This window comes from Amphiura filiformis, chromosome 6 (genome assembly GCF_039555335.1).
Source record: "Amphiura filiformis chromosome 6, Afil_fr2py, whole genome shotgun sequence".
NCBI classification, from domain to species: Eukaryota; Metazoa; Echinodermata; class Ophiuroidea; order Amphilepidida; family Amphiuridae; genus Amphiura; species Amphiura filiformis.
Genome location: NC_092633.1, coordinates 14,610,580 through 14,634,589, shown reverse-complemented (window position 1 = coordinate 14,634,589; position 24,010 = coordinate 14,610,580). Strand labels below are relative to the sequence as shown.

Genomic DNA, 24,010 nt, shown 5'->3' with positions numbered 1-24,010 from the left:
GTAGTCATTTGAAGGGGGCACCGACCCAGGGGGAGGGGCACTGGCCCGAGGCAATTCTCAATGGGATTCGTATTCAAAATGTTCGCTTTGAAGGGGGAGTGGCGTGCTCACCGTGACTCTAAGACGCTACGCTACGACTCGTCAGTGCCGTCCCAACCCCACCGACTCCAGCCGAGTCTTGACAAAGACTAATACTAGGATGATGAACTTTATGAAAATTATGATAAATAAAAAAATAAAATTAGTAAGAATAGCCTAAAGTGAAATACATGTCCTTGTCTCTGGTCCTTATTATCAATTTAAACCTCGCTCGTCCGGAATACTGAGCCAAGTTTCGATGAGACATAGTCTCGAACATTATCGAACTTTTCGACCAAGAATTAGAATTAAACAACAATTCCGATAGACAGCCTCTCCCCACTTTACCCCCAGCAAAATGCAGTTATACTAGTATCTGGTAAAAGCTCGTATTTTTCTCATAACCCCAGAGCTCCAGAGACATAGGCGATGGTAGTTTAGCGGTAAGGCCTAATATCACCCGGAGGTCCTGTGTACCGTTCTACATGCTGTATCAAAATGACTGATTGTGCTTCGTCTGTTTTTGGTGTTTTTAAAATGTCTGCCTCTTCCAAACGCACAATTGGATCATGAAGGTTATCAACTTGAAATAACTTTTAACTTTAAATGTATAATGTATGGTCACATCAGGTAGATCCAACCAGGGAAGTGCCCCCCTGACAAAAAAAAATGAAAGAAAAAGTGCCCTCTGACAAAAAATGAAAGAGAAAATCAGGAGGGCAAAGGAAAAGAAAAAGGGCAAGGAGCCCCTTTTCTAGCAAAATTCAGGGCCGGCCAAAATAGTGTAAAATACAAAAATTTTCCCCGCTACGCGCGCACATTGTAACAAAATAGCCCTTTTTTAGCCGGATAATGGGCGAAAATAGTGTAAAATACCTTTTTTTTTTTTTTTTCTACGCGCACATCATCCCAATAAGGCCCTTTTCGGGAAGCTCAAAAACATACAGTCTCTATGTATTGTATGATGCAACTGCAATTGTTTTCGTCTGTGCCCCCAAAATTTTATTTTGCCCCCCCCCCCCCCCTGACCAAGAAAGCTGGCTACGCCCCTGTGTGAGTCTAGAATCCAAACTGTTGGAACAAATAATGTTAACTCAAAATCTGGATTTTTTTTTCTGGGGGGGGGGGTTCAATGTGAGGTAGAAAAAATCATGTCACAATCGAACCACCCATCTTATATAGCCTTTAAATCAGACAATGAGATTGGTCTAAAATACATGTACGAAAATCACACGGTGTGCAGTGCAGTGGTTGTGGATTGTGGCCCCTGTGGGTGGGTGTGGTGTACACAGGGTGGGTGTGTGACGGGCGAGGGGGTGGGTGTGCGTGAAGGATTGTGAAGGATGCCGGTAGGATGTGTGTGGTGTGTGTAGAGTGTGGGTGTCAGGTGGGGGGTGTTGGGGATATGGGTATCGGAGTCAGCGTGCGACAGCTTACATTCTCAAGCAAATAATGATGACAACATTTTTGAAACTAAACATTTTGTTTATCGGCATTATGAAATCACCAGATACCCAATGTAATTTCAATTCATTTTCCTGATACTTGCAATTTTCACATCTAACCGCCTCTGCACAGATTGGACAATTGTAATGATAAGCATGTCTTATCGTGCATCTCTAGTCTTAAAAATACAAAATAACTATAGAGCGGTTACCGCACCAAAGCTGAACCATATGGCTTCGGCAGTATATTGTGGTATTGAAGTAAGCAAGTAAGTAAGTAAGTAAATAAATATAAGTAAGTAAGTAAGAAAGATACACTCATATAGGCTGATACCATTTCATGGTTCAGCAAAAATTTTGAAAAATAAAAAAGTAAACATTACTTTTTGCAATTAGGTTTTCATTCAGGCCAGGAAACAAACCAAGCCAAGTGCTTTTTTGTTTTGTTATTTTTTGTTGTTGTGGAAAATACATGTCTAAATATATACCATCGATGCCCACTAGACCTTGAATGACATGTTGAGCAACGATGCAGATTCGATCACAATCATTTGAACGTTAAAATCCGACATTGTTAGTGTTTTTCTGTGTGAAAGTTCATTATCAGTGACAGCAAGAGGAGAAAGGATCGTGTCCTTTTCAAATAAGGACCTATATCTATTTTTGTCACGTACAAAAAAACACAAAAAAAAAACACCATAAGGCGACGAAAAAAGAAAACCCTGTTCTACGGGCCCGACCGACCCAGATTTTGAACAAATTGGGAAAAAAAAATTTCCTGTACAAATGAATACCGACCCAAATTTTGACAATTTCAGGAACAATTTTTGTTGTTGTATTTTCCCAAATTGAAAATATTTACAGATTAGATTTTGGTGATTTTTCAACAAAAAAAAAGCCCGACCGACCGACCCTACTTGAAAGGTCCATCCGCCCGTAGAACAGGTTTTCTTTTTTTCGTCGCCTAAGGCTATAATTGCGCTACTATATACGTGTAATAAAATACTGTGACAGGTACAGCAAACTGTAAAATACTATAATTTTCTGAAAATACACTGTAAAATTTCCAACATTCCGGCGTATATTTTTTTAAAACAATTACACTACTTTTAGGCAGGCCCACCGATCGACATTGGTTACGGGTGGTAGATGGGGCCATATAGACTCTAGAAAGGATCTAGAGTCTATGATGGGGCGGCCAGGGTCATATGAGGTTCAGGCCGACAGCACACAAGTATACCAAAAGTAAGCCAGTATCAAACAAGTTGCCATGGTTTGGTCCCATGTTTTGGTGAAATATTTGGTGTAAAAATATCATAAGACCTTAAGGAATCGGGTAGCAACGTTTGATTAATATTTTTTGTAGGACATGAGAGCACATCTGAATACGAGAAATGTCCTTCTGGTATCAAATAATATTGATATTTTGAAATTCGCGAAATAATATAAATTGTATGGCATTATTAAAAAGTGATATTTTTGAAGTAAATAAATAAAATATCTGATTAATCCCAGATATCGAGGAGGGAGGGGTGGGACGAGAACCAAACAAAAAATAAATGTAGGATTGGTTAATTTTTTTGAAGGTGGGTGCATTGATATTGGTCAAATTTACAGACCTTTTTGTATATATTTTGCTTGTTATCAAAAACATGGCAGAAATTGCTAAAAAATTTGCCGTGTATGAAATAGGTTAATAAATAATGCGTTGGGCCTATCACTTGTTGCTTGAGAAATTGGACTCAATAATGCACTTGCGCTTAATGTTAATACGTCCAATGCACAACCCCTAGCCCTGCGGGGCTCGTGTATGGGATGCATCAATATCTCATCGCGCGCGTGCGTTGAGTAGTGCATGTGAACTGAAATCTCTTAAGGCCACTATATGTGCCCGTATTACTGTTTCCAATGTATTTATGCGATGTGAGTGATCTCGCAAAGTCTGTTGGATCTGTTGGAACTCTACACAAGAGTCGTGTCTGCATCAACTATGCTGACTTCAAGATCACTGGACTCTAATGATCTTTGAAGCAGCAGCAACCTGCGCGCAGGAGATTGCAGACAGCAATCGTCTATACTGACGACGTCAAGATCGATACTATGACAGGCAATGTAACAGGAGTAACAGAGGGAATAAGAGGGCCTCGTGAACGGATCTTGTGCTCGGTGAAGGATCGAATCCATCCACATGTCTAAAGAACAAATTTCTTGGCTCTGCGAGACACACATTCTGAAGATGCATTACATCATCTAACTCTAATTGTGTGTGATTGACGTGCTTCAAGTAACAGGCTTGTTGGTGCATGATATCATTTGCAAAATGATCCGACAGTGCTGACTCGAGAGGCTGTGGAAGACAATCCCTTAGCTCCCCATCTTCTATGAGGACTGTGTGGCGCTTAAAGGAGCGCCATGCTGAGTAGTGTGTTGATTCTGAACAGCTTATACCCCGCGCTTTAGTCGGGTGCTTCGTGCCCACACCGTACCCTGAATGCGCCATAGGCCTACACATTTCAATTTGTCGCGGAGTGCCCTGGCGCACTGTGTGTGTATTTATATCTTATACAACGAGGCATCACAACCTTATGGTTCTCAGAGCGGAGGATATTCAGTATATACAATTGTACGGAGTTAAAACAAACAAAAACAAAATACTAGTCAGGACTTAACAACTTTGGTTATGTTTACAGCACTACTTCATGGATATGTGGGACTAGAAGTCATTGTATGCTTATCAGACATGTTATATCTTCAGACAAGCTTGAAAAGACCTGACAGTGCGCGCAAAATCAAAGAAAATGATATTGCTCAGTGTCCAAGTCAACAACCAGGGGACAGAGGGACCATTGGCAACCAAGCACCTGCGTTCATCTGTGTGTGGGCCTCTCCACGACAAAACGAAATGTGCACGCGAAACAGGCATGGTAGTACATGATATCAATTTGCGAAAGGATCTGACATGCAGTGCTGACGTGGACTCAACAAGCTGCATGAGACGAGGACTTTTACGAGGACTGTGTGGCTCTTAAAAGAGCGCTATGCTGAGTGTGTGTTGATTATGAACAGCTTACTCCGTGGTCCACACCCTGCATGCGCCATACACATTTAGTTTTTTTGTGGAGAGGTCCACGCACAGATGAACGCGGGCGCTTGGGTGCCAATGGCCCCTCTGTCTCATTATCACTTTCAGAACTTGGTGGTTTACTCCCGGTCCCCGCACTCCGTGCATCCGCGGGTATTCATGCTTGTCGGTGAACTTTAAAAACACCCCCTTTTGCCTCTCATTTCGCGAAGTTTTTAGGGGAAAAACACCCCCTTTTTTTAGCGATTTCGCGAATTATTTGCCCTTTGACAATACCCCTATTTTCGCTAAAACGCGAACGATATTTCTAATATACCCTTTTCTGGCAGAAACGCGTAGGCTGCTCGATGAAAATACCCTTTTTTTTCAATTTCGCGAACACGTGGTTTGAAAAAACACCCCTTTTTTGTGTGTTTCGCGAATCGCGTTTCTTCATTTAAATACACCCCTTATTTCGCGAAATTTTCGACGAGCATGAATACCCGCGGATGCACGGAGTGCGGGGACCGGGGGTTTACTTGAACATTGAGCCTTTTCAAGTTTGTCTGAAGATGAGATTGAGATATAATGTAACATGTGGTGCATGTAATGACTTCTAGACCCATATTACCTTAAAGAAATGTTGTAAAAATCACCATATTTGTCATGTCCTGACCAGTTTTTCGTTTTTGTTTGTAAACTCTCCTATTTACCACGTTTACCTTGGACGATAGTATCAGGCGACTTAGGCCCTGTAGACACGGCTTGCCACACATCTCAGTAGACATTGTTAGGGGATGATTTTGCTGTAGGTAACAAGCAAGCAGTGTTGTAGGTGATCTATGCACTAGTCTCATAGAATATGTTTCTTTCTAATATTTATAAATATATTTGATGCTGTATTCATTCATTGTTGATAGGGTGCAGAGCAAAACACACGTAGACCTGAAACCAATATAGACTAAACTTATTCAAATGTGAATATATATGTGTTCGGGGGTGTATGTGTGTGCCAGAATGGGTATTCATTAGAGGCTATTATGAAGACTCTACGACTACTCAGAGCTCTAATTAGAGTATATTATGAAGGCTATACGACGAATTTGAAATTTTTACCTTTCTCAGCTGAAAATCGGCGGCCATCTTGGATTTGAAGGTCAAAAACAGGTCAAATCATTATTACTTGTAGTTTTTAGTGTCCATCAATCAACTCGGCGTGTTGAGAGCTTGAATTAGAGCCTATTATGAAGGCTCTACGACAAATGTGAAAATTTGACCTTCCTGAGCTGAAAATCGGCGGCCATCTTGGATTTAAAGGTCAAAAATAGGTCAAATCATTATCACTGGTAGTTTTTAGAGACAATCACTCAACTTGACATGATGAGAACTTTAATTAGAGCCTATTATGAAGGCTATAGGACAAATGTGACAATTTAACCTTTCTGAGCTGTAAATCGGCGGCCATCTTGGATTTGAAGGTCAAAAGTTGGTCATATCATAAAATCGACATCAGATATGAATTCCTCGACCCAAAAAACCTCAGAAAACATATACTGAACAGCATTGTAGGCCGTTGAAAAAAAAAAAAATTTTAAATGGCCGACGGCGGCCATTTTGGATTTCGGGCTCTCACGGATTCCGCCCACACTTTCGCGAGGGGCACCCCCGCTAAAAAAATTTATTAACCTTCATAGAAGACAAATCCACTGAGAAACGAACCTTCACTCTCCACGGTCACGGAATTGCTCTAGATCACCCAACGTGAATTAAAAAGATCGGATATTTCAGGTGGTGTGTTTGAATTTTCAAAAACACCAACAATGAAGAACAATCATTAATTTTTTTAACAACAGTGCCGGGCACTTGCTGTGATACTGGCAGGGGCAAAATAATGTCAGCATGGTCAGTAAGCAATATCTACAGTGATAGTGGTATAAAATAACATAATGATAATAAATATAAATTATGTGCAATCCTCACTCCTCCTGTTGTCCTTTCTTTTGTCAGTTTTATCATTATGTTCCTCATTTGTAACAATAGAAGACTTCCGGAGGCGCCTGACATTTCTAGGACAGCACGCAATTGCACACTGTCTTTTTTTCACTTGTACGTTGAGATATTTTTAGGGTGCATTCATTTTCTATTTTTAGCCAATAAAAGTTATTGGAATATTAGATTTTACGCTTATAATTTCTTTAACACCTCAGTTTATTTATTTTTTTGGCCCTGAGTTCGTTATGCATATAAAGTCTTCACAAAAAGTAACACAGCCGATACGTCTATAGCTTCAGAGCTATAATCGTATTTCCGATATTTTGACATAGAAAAAAAACCCGATGGTTTATTTTCGCGCGTTTTGATGCCGTATCATGATTTGATAACATATATCGCCCTATTTTAAACTGTTGCGATTTGGTAGTTCGCAGCATCTTAGCATCTTACTTTACTTTACTTACTTTAATCCACCACTTTTGCCTTTCATAGCGTCGTGGGGAAATGTAACTTTCTTTCCTGGGCGAGTCGGGTAGCCTCACTCATGGGAATCCCATAACTTGCGAGTACTTCCTTTACTCCATCTGCCCACCTCTTCCTTGGTCTTCCTCTAGCCCTAGTTCCTGTTGTTTTGCTGTTAGGCCTATATGTTCTTGATGCAGGTTGGCTAGGGGCCATTCGCATAAGGTGACCGAACCATCTAACTTGTTGTTTTGCAACATATTCTGTGATTGGTGTGGTGCCCACCATCTTCCTGATATCCTCATTCCTGATTTTATCCCTCCTTGACTTATATTAGCTGCTCTTCTTAGGCATCTCATTTCACAGGTGATGAGCTTTTGGGTTGTTCTTTTGTTGAGAGTCCACGTTTGGCACTGGTAGCAGAGAGTTGGGAAAAATATGGCATTGATGAGTTTTGCTTTTGTATCCATCGGTATTGCAGGATGTGTGAGAAGCGGGCCTAGTTGGTAGATAATATTATTGGCCTTTTGACATCGTGTCTCTATTTCTCTGGTGATACTTCCATCCTCAGAAAAGATACTTCCCAAGTACTTAAACTCCTTTGTCTGTTTAAGCTTGCTGTTGTTGATGGTGATGTCAGTATCCTTGGGTAATCGACTAACCACCATAGTCTCTGTTTTGGCTATGCTGACTTTCATGCCATATTTCTCACCAGCTGCATTTAGTTTGTTGGTATGGTCTTGAAGTCCTGCTGAATCCTTGTGGATGAGACTCTGGTCATCTGCAAAGAGAAGCTCATTTATTTCTCCACTAGTTGGATTTGCTTCCTTGGCGATCTTGTCCATATAAATCAAGAAGAGCAGTGGCGACAGCACACAGCCTTGACGTACCCCTGATGTTACTGGGAACCACTTTGACTGCCCACTTCTGGTTCTCACCATGCATTTGCTGTCTTTATATAGAGCTCTGACATTATCTAGCAGTTGACCTCTTATACCATAGCCCTCCATTACAGCCCACAACTGTTCTCTATCCACCCGATCAAAAGCCTTTTCTTGGTCTACAAACACCATGTGCAGCTCCTGGTTGAACTCGATACACTTTTCACACAACTGTCGTAGCGCAAAAATGGCATCTGTACATCCCCTGTTTTTTCTTATTCTTTATTGTGGTTCACTTAGTTGCAGCTCCATAAGGGGTCGAATTCTTCTCTCTATGATCTTTGCAAACATCTTGCCGGCGTGACTCAGCAAGGAGATGCCCTGTATTTTTCACAATCTCTCTTGCTTCCTTTCTTTTCCAGATAGGAATCACTATCGCCTTTTGCCAGTCATCAGGTGCTGCTCTCTCCTCCCATGCTGCATTGAAGACTCTAGTAAGCCACTTGATTCCAACATCCCCACATGCTTGGATGGCTTCTGTTGTTATATCGTCAGTACCGGCTGCTTTATTTTTGGCACTTTCTTTCACAACAGCTCGAACTTCATCTTGCAAGATAGAGGGTTCCTCTTCATCAGGAAAACCTGGATTGAAGGGTTCCTGGGAGAGTTGACTATCCCTGAAGTTGAGGAGACCATCAAAATATTCCTCCCATCTGTTGTTTATGTCTTCTTGGTCAGTGAGTGGATTTCCAGCTTCATCATTTATCAGTGATGTGGGGTCAAAAGGTTCATCCCTTTGTCTGACAGCTTTCACAGCCTTGTAGAATTCTCTGGGTGATTTCTCACATTTCTCTGCTAGGTTTTCTCCATATTCCTGCCAAGATGCATTCTTAGCTGTTTTAACTACTTTCTTACATTCTTTTCTTGCTTCTTTATACTTGTCATAATCACTCTGAGACTTCGTTCTGGACCACTGCTTAAAGAGTTTCTTCTTTACTTTGATGGCTTCCTTCACTGTGTCATTCCACCATGCAGTTCCTTTCTTATCACCTTTTCCTGCCTTCTTTATCCCACACTTTGCTTTCAGCGTATCTGTTAGTGAGGTTTTGAACAAGTTCCACTCCTCCTCTGCTGTACCTTTCCGGTCTGAAAGATTGTCACACATTTTCTGTGCCATCTCCAATTCTATTTCTTGACAGGTGTCTTCCTCTCTGAGTTTCTTCCAGTTGATAGTGGTTGTCACTGGTTTCAGCTTCCTGTTTCTTAGTTGGTGTGGTGCCCTGGTTTCCAACATCACTGGACGATGGTCAGTGTCCACCTGTATGTTGGGCATGGCTTTGGAGTCTATTATATGTCTTTGGTGTGATTTCCTAGCAAGAATAAAGTCTATCTGTGATGCCTGCTCTAGGTCGTTCCACTTATACCAGGTGTAAATTTGACTTTTTCTGTGTTGGAAGAATGTATTTGTGATGAACAGTCCATGCTGAGCACATAGCTCCAGTGTTAGTTGACCGTTGTAATTTCTGTTGGTATTGTGGTCACTGTGTGGGCCGAGGTGTGCTTCCCATGGTGTCCTCTGGTTTCCAACTCTTCCGTTGAAATCTCCCATAACCAATAGGTTGTCATCCAAATTTACCCCTTGGATTATGTCTGATAACTGATCATAAAAGTCATCCTTTTCCTCATCAGTGTATGAATCATTGCAGGGTGCATAGATTTGGATATATGTTGTATTTTTACCATCCTGTCTTATCTGCAGTTTCATGATTCTCTCTGAAATATATTCTGTCTCTGTGATGTTCTTTACAACTTCTGGGTGCAGAACAAAACCAACTCCATGCTTGGCTCTTTTGTTCTTTTCAACTCCTGACCATATGAGGACATAATTGTTGTGGATTTCTTTCATCCCATATTCCTTTCGTCGGGTGTCTGATATTCCCATGATGTTGATTCTGTATCTTTCCATTGTTTCAACAAGTTCTGGTTCTTTGTCACCTAAGCCACTGACATTCCAAGTGGCTATTCTTTCCATTGTTCTAGTCCGAGGTCGTTTTCCGTTTCCAGGTCGTTGTCCGTTTGAATCTGTCCGTTTACATTTCCTTGAGTTACTTTGAGCGAGATTTAAATCCACTGCCGGCTTGCTGGGCCAGTCGCAGCTTCACCGCAGTCCTCGGACTCCGATATTATTTCTGCTTGTTAGGCAGTTTGGTCAGCAGCCACTTCTTGTCACTATATTACAAGGCGCCTCTGTCCACGAAAGCGTGAAAGCCATTGTACCATGTGTTGTATCCACAGGTTTCATCTGCCATGTCGTTGGCATGCTTTAACCAACGTCTATTTAACCCATAGCTGGGACTCCGGTACTGCTTCTTAGGCAGTTTGGTCAGCAGCCGCTTCTTGTCACTATATTACAAGGCGCCTCTGTCCACGAAAACGTGAAAGCCATTGTACCATGTGTTGTATCCACATGTTTCATCTGCCATGTCGTTGACACGCTTTAAACAACGTCTATTTAACCCATAGCTGGGGAGAAGTGGTATAATAGGATAAATAAATATATATACAAAAAAGAGAGGAGAGATAGGCCTAGTCACAATACCAGTTTGCGCCCACACTAGCTTTGACCTGACAACACAAAGAAGTAGGGTGTCGTCCATGTGGGGATGCGCCGTCACCTTCAGACTGGGGATCTGTATCCTGTACCCCAGAATGAAATCAATAATTGAGCATCAACAACAATAAATCTAGCAAGTTTTCAAAGTATTTGATTTGTAGAATGAACTTTTGCAAAACATCAAAGTGTTATTTTTCAATAATATATTGACATAGATAATGAAAATCGATTTGTTTTGGCTGCTTCGATCAACAATCTACCTTTAACAACACAGCATTGTGTATAAAGCAAAATATCCGAATTTGAAAGTAGCAGCTATTTGAATTGATTGATCGCTAAAACTGCAACTTTCGAGGGTTTTGTTTTCTTTAAAAACACTGTGTTGATAACATTGAACGACATTGGACGTATGGGGTATCAAAATGCGCGTAAATAAATCATCGCGGTCTATAATGTTAAAATCTGAGACTAATTAGTATCAGGTTAAAATATTGTGAATACGATTAATAGTTTGGCGTATTTATAACGGCTACATTACTTTTTGTGAAGACTTTATTTATAGCTAATTGGGGAGCTCCGCAGTATGAACAAACTCCACGATTTCCCGGCACGATTTGAATGATGCCGGGGTAAAACGTAAAATGACTCATGTGCATGAGAGCTAGCACGATGACCGATACAACATGCATGGAAATTTTTGAAAATTGCACAATTTCATGTAAATAGGGCTTAAAATATTACAAAATGCTATGTAAATAGAAATCTAATAATTATTCATGTGAGTTTTTATGGATGATCTCAACCTCAAATGAACAGAGATGTTTTAAAAATTAATTTCTCATTCAAACGATGACCTCTCTCTTAAATATAACAATAGTAGAATAACAGTTGTATATTTTAACCACGGTTTCAAATATTTTCTTGTGAGACTCCCGTTTTAATATTTGGGGATTAGTCAACAGAACTGACAGAAAAAAATTTCCACGTTTGCTATTGTTAGCAATATCAAAATGCTTTATAGAAAGGAAAACCTTGTTTTTGTCAAAAATAACACACATTTGACCACACATTGTAACCTTTCCAGCCCGACAAAGATGGTTTTATGAGCTGGAAGTTTGTGTTATATTACTATTCCAAAAGGCAGCACTCTGGTGGGCAGTGACAAAAAATGAAAGAAAAAGTGCCCTCTGACAAAAAAAAAAAAAATGAAAGAGAAAATCAGGAGGGCAAAGGAAAAGAAAAGGGCAAGGAGCCCTTTTCTAGCAAAATTCAGGGCCAAAATAGTGTAAAATACAAATTTTTTCCGCCCTACGCGCGCACATTGTAACAATAAAGCCCTTTTTAGCCGGATAATGGGCGAAAATAGTGTAAAATACCATTTTTTTGCGCTACACGCGCACATCATCCCAATAAGGCCCTTTTCGGGAAGCTCGAAGACATACAGTCTCTATGTATTGTATGATGCAACTGCAATTTTTTCGTCTGTGCCCCAAAATTTTATTCCCCCCCCCGACCACGAAAGCTGGCTACGCCCCTGAGTGAGGGTGAAAGCAGGAGATTGGTATCCAGGAAGCCGTTTGCTCAACAAGCAATAGACTTGATGAAGACAACACATCCTAACCAGACAGCCAAGGACTGGACAGCTAAGGCATGGAAAGACCAATGGCTTCAGACTTCCTCACCACTCCAGCGCTTTGTCACAGACCAAACAGACACCATCCCAGGCTTCAATCTACCCAGGTCTGCTTGGACAAAATTAAACCGCCTGAGAAGTGGAGTTGGACGCTTCAATGCCAACCTGTTCCAATGGGGCTTAAAGGAAAGTCCAGCATGCGAGTGCGGTAGTGAGGAACAAACAGCCGACCACATCATCTCATCCTGTCATCTCCATAGACCACCGAATGGTATATCCGGCCTGATTGAAGTCGACGAAGCCACCAGGGACTGGTTGATGCGTACTGGGCTTGAAATTTAATGTTTTGGCTTTTATATCTTGTTTCTTCCTGACATACGCAAGAAGAAGAAGAATGAAGTGGGTGATATCATTTTTACATGTGATGTTTAAAAGACAAAATATATGGGGTTACAAGTTAACTCTCATTACATACTGACCGACCCTCGTACAAGTGCACTCATTTAAAATATTGGACAAACATCGGAATACCGCGATTCTAGTAATAAGTAGTCCATAATGATTATACACGTACACACTAGACTGGTTCTAGCACCACTGGCATCCACCAGGAATAAACCAAACCAAATATTCTTTATTTGACTTATTCGACGAACAATTTGAATTCAATCGCTGAAAGCAGAACACTTTTAGTTTCTGATCACTGTGTGGCAAGAAAATGACCACAGGCTTGGACCTTTTTGCACATAACTCAAGAATGGTATGGTACAGATAGGTCAAACTGAGATCATGAGATGAGAGTAAATTTGATTTTTATACCCCTTCTGACCTTTGATTGCCTCCTACCATAGGCGGCGTAAGCGGGAGGAGGGAGCACGATTTTTCAATGGAGCGATCCTCCCCTTAAAATCCTTGGGACCATCTAAGGAACCTAAAAAGGTTGATTTGGTTTAGGTCTTGGAATGCAAAGCCAGTGGTGCTAGCTCCCAGTCTGCAGCACCCACAAATAAATAGATACAAAAATAAATAAGTTCAATATTCAAGAAGTTCAAAATTTTCCTGTTATAATAATGGACAAACGAGCACAAAATATTAACCATTATAAATACGACGCTTTAAAAAGTGGTAGTGATATAGAGGATCAATTAACGAAGTTTATTGTAGCTGTTGCATGTCAGTGCTGCTTTTGTATTAAAGCCAAAAATATGATATAGCGTATTTTCCGACCCAGGGAGTTTATGTTGATTCGACACGTCATTGGGATATGAACGGGGATTCCCCATAATATGTCCCTCTAGCTCGCAAATGGTCTGGCGATTCTACGCATGATATGCGCACAACACTGATATCAAACCAAGTAGTATACTAGTATTGGGAACAAGTGCATTTTGTCTGAAAGAACAGGTTGTCATGACCATGGTCCATATAAGGACATGTCAATACCATAAACTTACCATGTCTATTGAAAGTAATTGAATAGAAATCACCCATACAAAAAAAAAAAAGGCGGAGCATATTAGCGTAAAAATATTGAAACTTAAAGAGGGGTTTGAGATATCTTTCCTAAAAACTTGCACAAGATTTGAATGCCAATGCCATTAAGCATTTACAGGTCTTTTCAAGCAGTACTTTTATTTTGACTATTAAAGTAATTTTCAAGTAACTATAAATCGCACAGCCAATCAGGAGATAAGGCTGCAACAGGTTGATTCGTTACACTGAATTAATACAAACCGTGATTTCTACATTGCACGACACAGTTGGCATGTGTATGACCCATGCATATCTGTGGAAGATGTCTACTAATGATAACTGTGCAAACACACCTTGTACAATTTGTTTTTTATAATTCTTTACGCTAGCTGGGATCGAAAACTTGACTTTTTAAACAACGACACAAAAAGATAAACGGAAGATGAGTACGCCACTTCGAGATGTTCTTCACCAGGTGAATCGTGTGGTGCACAATAATGATGACATCTTCTCCGAGGTATGTACACTCTTAATGTATATTGTAATAAAGCTGGTATATGTTATATATTATTCTATTTAATCATATTTATCAATCATAAGCAATGGAACCGGACAAATTGAAAATTCACAGCACACACAGGAGCTCACAGGTAAAAATCAGAAACTTAATCAAAAGTCTAGATAATGTTATTTTTCTTTCAAATTCATATATACGGTAATTACCATGAGAGGTTACACGCACCCCATGAGTGAATGAGGTGACCTGCCATTGAACATGATTGTTAATGTTCATTCTGCCAGTTAACTGCTACCCTGGTACTACCTAAGCAGGTTGAAGCATTATTCAATACCCGGGATGCAAAATGCTTTCAAATTCATTAACAAATGCATTTTATTATAAATATAATTATTTATAAATTGTTTATAATTATCACAATTATCCCCTTATACGTTGTACTTTGTATTCCACTTATTTCCCAATTATGTTTGATTTTTCGTTATCCCCCCTTTTCGTTCACGCGCCTGTTCGTGTTCTTTTTGTGACGTAGTTGCTGCTGCGCTGGTGTCCTTCTTTCTTCCTTTTCCCCATTTCGTCTTCTTTCTACTTTCTCTTTATTTCTTTTTCTTCCTCCGTCTCTTCCTCCTTTTCTTCTTCTCCAAATCCTTTTTCTTTTCTTACTGGTGCTGTTCCTCTTCTCCTTAATTTTTCAATGTTTCTTCAACTTGAGTTTCTCCTTCCTATTGCCAATATCCTCAGATAGCTTCAGATGTCCATTATTATAATTTTATCTTCAACCTTACTGTGCATCAACTATATAAGACAAATATATGAATATGCAAAAGTGACAAGTGCAGCACCCACAAGTTCCTTTCGATGGATGCGACTTTTGCAACCGAAACCTTAATAATACTTTGGGCTGTAATAACACCTGCTAATTGTTTTATCGACATGTAAGGAGTAAAAGAGCGTATCTGTTTAATTATCATTTCATCAGATACACCATTTTGACAAATCAGTACCGTATGTTTCCGTGTTAATACTTTGCAATATGAGCATATCGTTCAAACACGTACTGCCAATTACAAGTGTTTAAATTAATTAAGGAACGAAACTTGGCCATAATGTCGCATTACCGGGGCTAATAAATATATTTAATGATATTCGTATAGTATTGCACAATTATATATCGTTTGATACTGTTTTTGATCAATTTGGAAACTGGTGGTGTAGCGTCATAACATGCACCAGCATTTTCAAAAGACACAGAAAGAGGTGGCCAAAACCCCATACTTTGTATCTTGATGTACCAGGTTTGTATCCCTCTGTAAACGGATATCGCTAATGCCTTGTGGATTCCACCATTATCAATTTTGGAGCGTGTTACGTCCCTCCCCATCATTGTTCTTGGCGAAACCAAACAAAGTTGTTTGTATATTAACGATTTTATTCTATCACACTAATTTTGATGATGATGGAGAAACTGATAATATCACTGATATCGAATATCAAAAGAACCAATTCTACGGAGCTCCTCTGTCATGCTAAGTCTCGGCTTTGCTCGTACTCGTATACTTTACTGTACAGGTCGGACAAACTAAACACAGTTAACAGATGAAGGTTAATTGTAATTAAATGTTGGTCATCAATTTTCGTTAATTTTAAGGATGCTGTGATGACGGAAGTCCTGGAAATGATGGACGAACAGAATAAGCAGTTTGAGGCTCTACAAAAACGCAAGAAAACAGAAATGTTTGGATTGCCAAGCGGTAAGTGCTTCCTAAAACAACAGAAACAATAATGTCATCATCATAATCATTGTCATGTAAATTATAGCATCAACATGGTTGATGGGCAAATCCAAATAGGCCTATATTAAAAATATCGTCTATTATTAATTGCACCCATCACCCTTTCCCTTTTTATTTCGAATGCTTACCGGCATAATCTTTTCATAATCTATTTTTTAAATCCTCCAGATCCAAGGTTTTATAATTCATCTCAAACTAAGGTGTGGGTTAATCAAAGTTTGGTTGACTTCGATGTGCCTGATGACAACATCGCTGACACTGTGAGCAGATTAGAGAGTCTGGATCTGAAGCCTGGATTAACAGGTGATAGTCTTGCTAAATGGAACATAGAGCAGTATCAGCAAGTTTTTGGCACCAATCATGGCGATATTCTGCATAACAGATTTAAAAAATGGGTAGATATAGATGGTAAGCTAATGTAATCTCTTCATATCAGATATAATTATGTAACTATATAAGATTAAGCTATCTAACTGATAGAGGCTACGGGCAACCCTTAATTCAATTGCTATACCGCAGAATTTGTAAGATAGTAGCTCTAACAAGGCTTTAGTCCAACTTTTTTTGAACAAACCATTCGGGCCCGCATTCGGGCTGGTAGCAAATGAAAGTTGCCGAGATGATAGGGAATTACCGGCACCACATACAGTATCTGGAGCCAAGTTAAACATGCTGTAATACTGGTGCTATAATGTAACTAACCTGATGCTGCATGGGCTTGCAACTTTGCCAATTTAGCAACCGGCCTCATTCTCTGGCAAAGAATTATGCCTTAAAGTTACCAGCCATTGGCTGCCGCGCTGGTGTTTATGTACATCCTTGTAATTGGGCCCAATGCTTTGGCTTTGGATCAGTTACGGGATGGACACCGGGCAGATTTATACACGTATCTCTGGATATGAGGCGAGCAACACACTGTTAGCTGTTGCGCGTTGCACGCTTCATGCATGCTCGTTCACAGACTATCATGACTATAATAAAGTGCCTTAAAACTACCAAACTAGACCCAAAAATATTATTACGGCTGCATGTTCTCCACGGACATGATGGATCAAAAGCATGAATTTTGCACTTACATATTTGACAATCGATATTAGAGGCTATAATGTTCTCATAAATTGTTGCTCTAATATTTAGATCATCACAAGAGAAGTTTATGTGATCTTAAGCAACACCAAGATCCAATCATCGACATGCCACCCCTACCACCTGCATGCACAGAAGAAGAAAAGCAAATACTGATTGCCAGGGGCGTGGATACCAACGCTATCAAATACTTTGCTGATAATCACAGCAAACCATCTGTAAGTTATGTTTTTCCTAATTTTTAGATATTGACCATAAAAACGAATGAACACAGCCGGTTCTCAACACGCGATATTCAAAATTACCGCGCCGAAATAGTATATTGCAATTACGTCATGGTTACTTGTGCTCAGTTGTTGTCAGCCTTCATTGTATTACAGGGATGTCATTGCGCTGGACGATTTCGGCGCCCGGGAATTTTGAATATCGCTTGTTGGGAGACGGCTTTATTAATTCGGTTTTTTTAATGGTCAGTATGAGTTTGTTTCAAATAAAACCATGTGATTCGTGCTTGATTTATAAGGCATAATGTTGTGATTGCCGGAGACATCCTTTAATTACCCTGACGCGTATGTCGTAACGAACTACTATAACTATAGGAGACTATGTGCCCGGATTATGTGGGTACGTGAATTTAAATGTATGCAGGTACTGGTACATCAGAACACGTGCATCAATATTTAAACAACCATGTCAATATGAAATACACTTAATTAACAAAGCTGCATTTTTAAACAATATTCGGGTAAAAGTACACGGCATTTTAATTGGAAATAATCAATTGGAGTCTGGACGCACGATCTGTGGCAGTTTTAACGATGTTGATCGAAACTGCTCATGATATTTAACATGTTTAAACATTAGGTCTAAGCATTGTACGTGCGCAACTAGATTCTTATACATACATGTGTGTTAACATAAGTAAGTTATAAGCAAATCAGCAAATCAAATTTGTAAGGACAATTTTCAATAATAAGTAGAGAGTAATATTACTACTTTCGGCTTGATAAGCAGGTCTTCCAAATTGTCTGAACTATAATTTGACTGAAATATCGACGCGCGTCAGTGCATAGAGTTAGACTTGCTTGTGCCGTCAGCCTCGCATCAGACTTTTGCAGATTGCATCCATTTCATCATTCATAATCATTGTGACCCCCTTCTCCGGTCATTGTCCGGCTCTTCCACTCCTTCTCTAATTTTCCTCTCAAAAATTTGTATCATCTTCACAATCTTTATTTAACAGATATCAACGTCCAATCATGAAATCTTCGATTAGCTAAATAATGCCGTTCTTCTGTATTAAATTATTGTTTTTGCGTAATACGCAGTGCTGTTCTTTTGCACTGTTTCGTAGGTTTAGTATCAAAGTTTAGAAAAACTAAGTTGCAATTTGCTAATTTTCAACCCATAGTTTATTAAAACATGTTTTACATATTCATACACTTTATTTTCAGAGTGTGCCGAAATCGCAACAGTATGACCAAATCGTGCCCAGCCCGACGCAGTTCAACAACCCATACCCGTTTGACCCTTACCATGCTTACATGTGTTCTTCGCCTACCCTATCAGGTCACAACAGTGTCTTTCCAATGCATAACTATGAACATGACAACCCTCCCCTTTACGAGGATGCAATTAGTTGGATCCGGAAACCTCCGAGACCCAATTCAGTTGGCAGTACTAGTGATAACAGTGAAGGCAGTGTCGATTTGAAACCACACCCTTGGCACCAACATGGGAATGTTCTTCCCGATATTTCACAAATCTTAACACATCGTCATCAGCCGCCTCAGATAGTTCAAAACAAAGATATGCCAGTGGACATGGTGAAAAGGAAACCCGAAAAGAGACCAAGAGGGAGACCAAAGAAACCAAAGATTGAAAAACCAAGTAAGTGTAGATTGCATGTTTTAAAGTAGATTTCATTTTGCAATAATTATAGTGTGAAACAGTAAAAAGATAATTGAGAATTCGGATGTAACCATACGGTGTTTCATAATGAATAAGTCGTGTTTTTAAGCCTTTTTTGGAAGATGACCCATATCTAATTGGTGAGGTTATTCCTTAGTAGTCTGCAGGCATGTTCACCCCACCTTTTCATGATCATGATGATAATCCACAAAATGGAGATTGTTGTTAAGTAGGTAATGGGGCTCGTCATCCTGGACATGAATATAATCACCATTGCTCTCTACAAGAGGAAACTGAGTATAATTATTTAGAAAGAAAGAACGCAGATTGAAGAAAGAAGATCGTTGATCTGACAGACTGATATTCTACATGTAGTTTTTGTGCTATGCTTTTAAACGCAACATAATTTCTATAAGCATGATGAAGAGTTAAGGATACATTACACAGCCCTGTCGTACCCATACCGTTGATCAAACAGATAAAACAATCATTTTGGGTTTTTTTTCGCCCGTTTTGCCCAATATACCTGGTTCATTTGCCAACTTTGGCATCTGTGTAATACTCTTCATTTGTTATACTGCAGTTGACACTAACTTGATGTGGGGAACACTAATAAAAAATCCCTTAAAGGCAATGGCTCCCATCATGAATAAATTGTTCCATCATAAAACTGGATCCATATAGACTTTTGACTGTTTAATATAATTTTATTAAGAAATGGCACTATGATCATTCAGTTAAAGGAAGTCTCCGGCAATCACAAAGTCCAGAGAAGTATAAAACTGCCAAAAAAACTGACAACTGAACAGGTTTACAAATTACCCCTTTAGCCAAATTACCTCAGGTCAAAAATCAATATAATAATTATACCAATCATGACAATAGCTTAATTAATCAATCAAAATATTAACTGGAATAAATTTTGACATCTTGGACCATTGAACAAGTTGAAAATAAGATGCACAGACTAAAAGGTATGAAAGATATTGAGGTTAAGTATGGGCATTGTACAACAATCATTAAATTTTATTACGTTGTACCTTTTGTTATGGTCAATTGATTTTGTTGTCACTGTTGTTTTGTTGTTTACTGTATCTTTTGTTTCGGATGGGTCATGATTTATTGCAATATTGGATTATTAAATATATTAGATGTGAAAGATATTGCCGTATAAAGTATGGGGCATTGTACACCAATCATTTGTTCCATTGCGCCTTTGGTTATGGTCACTTGATCTTGTTGTCACTATTGTTTTGTTATTCACTGTATTTGTTTCGGATGGGTCATAATTTATTACAATATATTGCTAATATAAGACTTGAAGGTATTGCCGCAAAGTATGGAGCATTGTACAACAATAATTTGTTCCATTGAACCTTTTGTTATGGTCACTTGTCTTGTTTTGTAGCTTACTAAGTGTATAGCTGTTTGATGGGTCATAATTTACTAGATAGATAATAGATTGAGCCATGCATTGTTATAATTATTAAATTGTATACTATAATTGATAAATGGCCCTGTGGGTAATCTGAGATCACCTTTTGTGATTTTATATGTCTATATTCAGTGTGTCCCAGAAAAAAAACACCGGGTGAGATAATAGATTGAGCCATGCATTGTTATAATTATTAAATTGTATACTATAATTGATAAATGGCCCTGTGGGTAATCTGAGATCACCTTTTGTGATTTTATATGTCTATATTCAGTGTGTCCCAGAAAAAAACCACCGGGTGAATTACTAGTAATTTGGACACAGGTCGAGAAATAGGCATCGGAATAAAAAAAACAATTAGAAAGCAGCGAGTAGCTAATTTCATTTTGCATAATACGCATATTTTATCTGATTCGGTTGACTGGTTCCGAAAAAATGTGAGATTACATAAACACCTCAAAAAAAGTACCTAACCCCCCGTTAAATAATGACCATTATTCAAAAACGGGCAATTATATTACAAATCTGTAAAATGCGTTGAAAGCAGAATTTATTTCTGCACATTTTGACACCTCATTTGTAGCAATTGACTAAATATTGACGTCATATCGTACATTTAAATCAATGTAACCCAAGATTTGAAAGTTGCAGTAAATTGTATTGATTTTGTATTCAGTATAATGCATGGAAGGAAATCTGTGTAATTATATCTGAGTGTTTTTGTAAGTGCAACTTTCAAATCTGGACTTCACTACATTAAATTGACCGGTGTTTTATTGTTTTCTAGAATTCTGGGCTATCGTATTAAATGAGTTGTCAAAATGCGCAGAAATAAGTTCTGCTTCAAACGCATTTTACAGATTTTTAATACAATGGCCCCTTTTGGATTAATGGCCATTATTTAAGGGGGTTAGTTACTTGTTTTGAGATGTTTATAATGCGTGCATTAACAGTTCATTCTAAGTTTGATCAACAGGCACTTTTTAGCTCACCCCTTCCTAAAGTTTGTGTGTCTCATTTAGTCAAATTCGGACAAATGTATACCGCATTTGGATAATTTTTTTTTAAAGTTCAGAGCGTGGGTGTGGTCTTCTTCGCGTTTTTTTTCGTTCCTTTCGTTATGAATAATTTATACATAAGCGGTAAGCTTTGAGTTAGTCTCGTTAACGCTAGATTCGTGTATAGAGAAAATGTGCTGTAATTATACTTGTCAATATCACAGCCTATACCGTCTGTGCCTGAAATCCATGGTCATCAATCCTTGGAACGTCTTCCCCCCTTTTTTTAGGGAACACGATACTGGTATCAAAATTCAAAATGTCCCCTCCACTCACATTTTGGTAACTCAGTAAATAATCATGAAGTCAAAAGAATATGTTGTTTGATCATGTTGATTTGGCGCATGCACTGAGTACGAAATTATAGTCGTTTGAAGCATGTGCTTCTATAATAGAACTTCTAAGTATAACCAATAGTAATTTTGCACCAAATGGCTTCAGTTTGAGCTTAATTTTGAAAAAAAAAGTCAAACTTTTCTCTTCAGACACGCCATGCGTCACGAAGCTCCAGATGCGCCAAATTCCACTTTCAACCAATCTTTGTTCCCCACTTTACAAGACGGATTGCTAAAAAGTTTACAACGCAATACACTAATAAGATTGATTTTGAAGTAGCGATTTTCCACCCAATTGGACAGTTACAACGCCAGTGGTGCGGATGGCGCCCAGTAGTGGCGGAATGAATTCAGACCATCACTTGGCTCGTCAGACTAATGTATAGATTATCTTCTAAGTTGTTTCTTTTAATATTTTATTCTTTCAGAACGCAAACAGCCGATTCTCTATCAATTTATCCTGATGCATCTCAAGAACCCAGAAAGTCGTCCCTATGTCCAGTGGGTTGATAAGTCAGAAGGCGTCTTTAGATTTCATTCAGCTCAAAAAGACAACTTTGCCAAAATGTGGGGACAATATAAACGCAATAGAGAGCCAATGAGTTACCAGAATATGGCACGTGCGTTGAGGAATTACACAAAGGGGAAGAGAAAAATTATGGAGCGAGTCAAGAAGAAATTGCACTACAAATTCGTTGCTGGTGTGCCGACATAAAAAAACACATTATGAAACACTTAATATACAATACATACAAGACGTAAAACTTCAGATCATCATACTTTTTCTCAAAAGCGCGATGGTTCGCATTTGTCTGCAGGGCCAGATGCAAAGGTGGATGCAGTTTGTTGAAAGGGAGCTCGTCAACTTTTCCGCGGGTTGCTTCGCTCACCTCAATTTTACGGCAGACAAGACTCCTTTGGCAATTATGGCGGGAACCGAATAGAGTCGTACTTATCTTTATCGAAAATGTGGTCAAAATCGGCATAAAAAAATCGTTAAAATTGTTCCTTTATGTGTCGATCAGTGAGATATGAAACTCGGGGTGAGTGGTATACTTTCATACAAAAAATGTGGGATGTGCCACCCAATGGATCTGTTTCACAACAAATTCTTAGATATTGGGTTGGCCTAGACTCTCAAAACTACCTAATCGAATCTAGAGAAGCAATGGGAGACATGATCTGTGACTAACACAGTCCAAGACCATGACACCCAATGCTCCCTCATTTTTTTCATCTCCAATGACCTTCAAAATTAATTGTCTTCATTTTGAATAGGCATAGATTCTATGGGATTTTGAGATGACAAAAAACAAATCGTGTAAGTCAAAAACGTTTTTTTTTGTTGCAAAAATTAAAACTTGGCAAGTAAGGTTTTCTCATCATATATAATTTTCAAAGAATTTTGTGCATGATACCTGACTTAACCGATAAAGCCACTCTATAAAGTGTCCCTCGTACATGTAATAGGTTTATTTTGGTAGTTTTGAGAGTGCAAGTTTGGGGTTTTTAGAAAATCTATAGACATAGGTCAATATTTCGAGAAAAAAAACACCCTAAAAGAGCATGTTTTCACAAAAAGCATTTTCACAAAAGATGTACTTCCATATGCATGCATCATTATTATTGGACTTTTTTTGTGTCTGATGTCAAGACTATTTTGTTTTCCCCTGATTGGTTAAGTCGCGACGTGCCTCACGTCTGGGGTATAAATCAGTAAAATCACAGATTGATGTGGATGGGCCTTTTTGTGAAAGAGATTTTAATATGAAAGTTTTAAAATTTAAATGATATTGTTGTTTCACATTCACACATCGTTTCGTGCATATTATGTGTCGAATGTTATTGAAACCCGTGCTGCATCCGCTAGTGGTTTTTTTTCAAATCATTTTGGGATATGTAATGTATAGGCCTATATAAGACAAGCGATCCACCAATCAGCTATAGTTTCGGGTCAAGTGCATCTCTGATTGCAATAATGATCATTCATTCGAAACTGATCCTAAAAAATCAATCCAAACAATCATATATTTTTTAAAATTATTATACGACCTTGATGGCGATATTTGTGTAGTATATAGTAGTGAAATTTTTATAAGTATATCTATATATTTATTTTTTATATTTATACTTATATATAAGCATTAATACAAGGTGTACAACTTTATCTATGCTCCAGCACTATAATATAGTTAATAACTACAAGCTGTATCAAAATGATTGGTATCCATCATTT

At 38.8% G+C, this 24,010-nt stretch overlaps 2 protein-coding genes across 2 annotated transcripts; one reads left to right on the top strand and one right to left on the bottom strand.

The window, feature by feature from the left end:
• Positions 1-8,211: 8,211 nt before the first annotated feature.
• LOC140154366 (uncharacterized) lies at positions 8,212-9,951 on the bottom strand. Its single transcript, XM_072176932.1, has one exon. It carries the CDS (start codon positions 9,949-9,951, stop codon positions 8,212-8,214), a length of 1,740 nt encoding a protein of 579 aa, XP_072033033.1.
• Positions 9,952-13,767: 3,816 nt separating this feature from the next.
• On the top strand, positions 13,768-23,890 carry LOC140155016 (uncharacterized). Its single transcript, XM_072177688.1, has 6 exons — positions 13,768-14,156; positions 15,805-15,907; positions 16,118-16,357; positions 17,087-17,253; positions 18,490-18,925; positions 22,203-23,890. The coding sequence occupies exons 1-6, from the start codon at positions 14,082-14,084 to the stop codon at positions 22,487-22,489; spliced, it is 1,308 nt and encodes a 435-aa protein (XP_072033789.1). The 5' UTR covers positions 13,768-14,081; the 3' UTR covers positions 22,490-23,890.
• Positions 23,891-24,010: the final 120 nt, after the last annotated feature.

What these genes read in the sequence shown, in the direction of transcription:
- LOC140155016 (XM_072177688.1), top strand. Translation starts at nt 14,082, where the DNA reads ATGAGTACGCCACTTCGAGATGTTCTTCACCAGGTGAATCGTGTGGTG. An exon ending in ATGATGACATCTTCTCCGAG is followed by an intron (nt 14,157 to 15,804) that starts GTATGTACACTC and finishes GTTAATTTTAAG; the next exon opens with GATGCTGTGATGACGGAAGT. An exon ending in ACCAAAGATTGAAAAACCAA is followed by an intron (nt 18,926 to 22,202) that starts GTAAGTGTAGAT and finishes TTATTCTTTCAG; the next exon opens with AACGCAAACAGCCGATTCTC.
- LOC140154366 (XM_072176932.1), bottom strand. Translation starts at nt 9,951, where the DNA reads ATGGAAAGAATAGCCACTTGGAATGTCAGTGGCTTAGGTGACAAAGAA.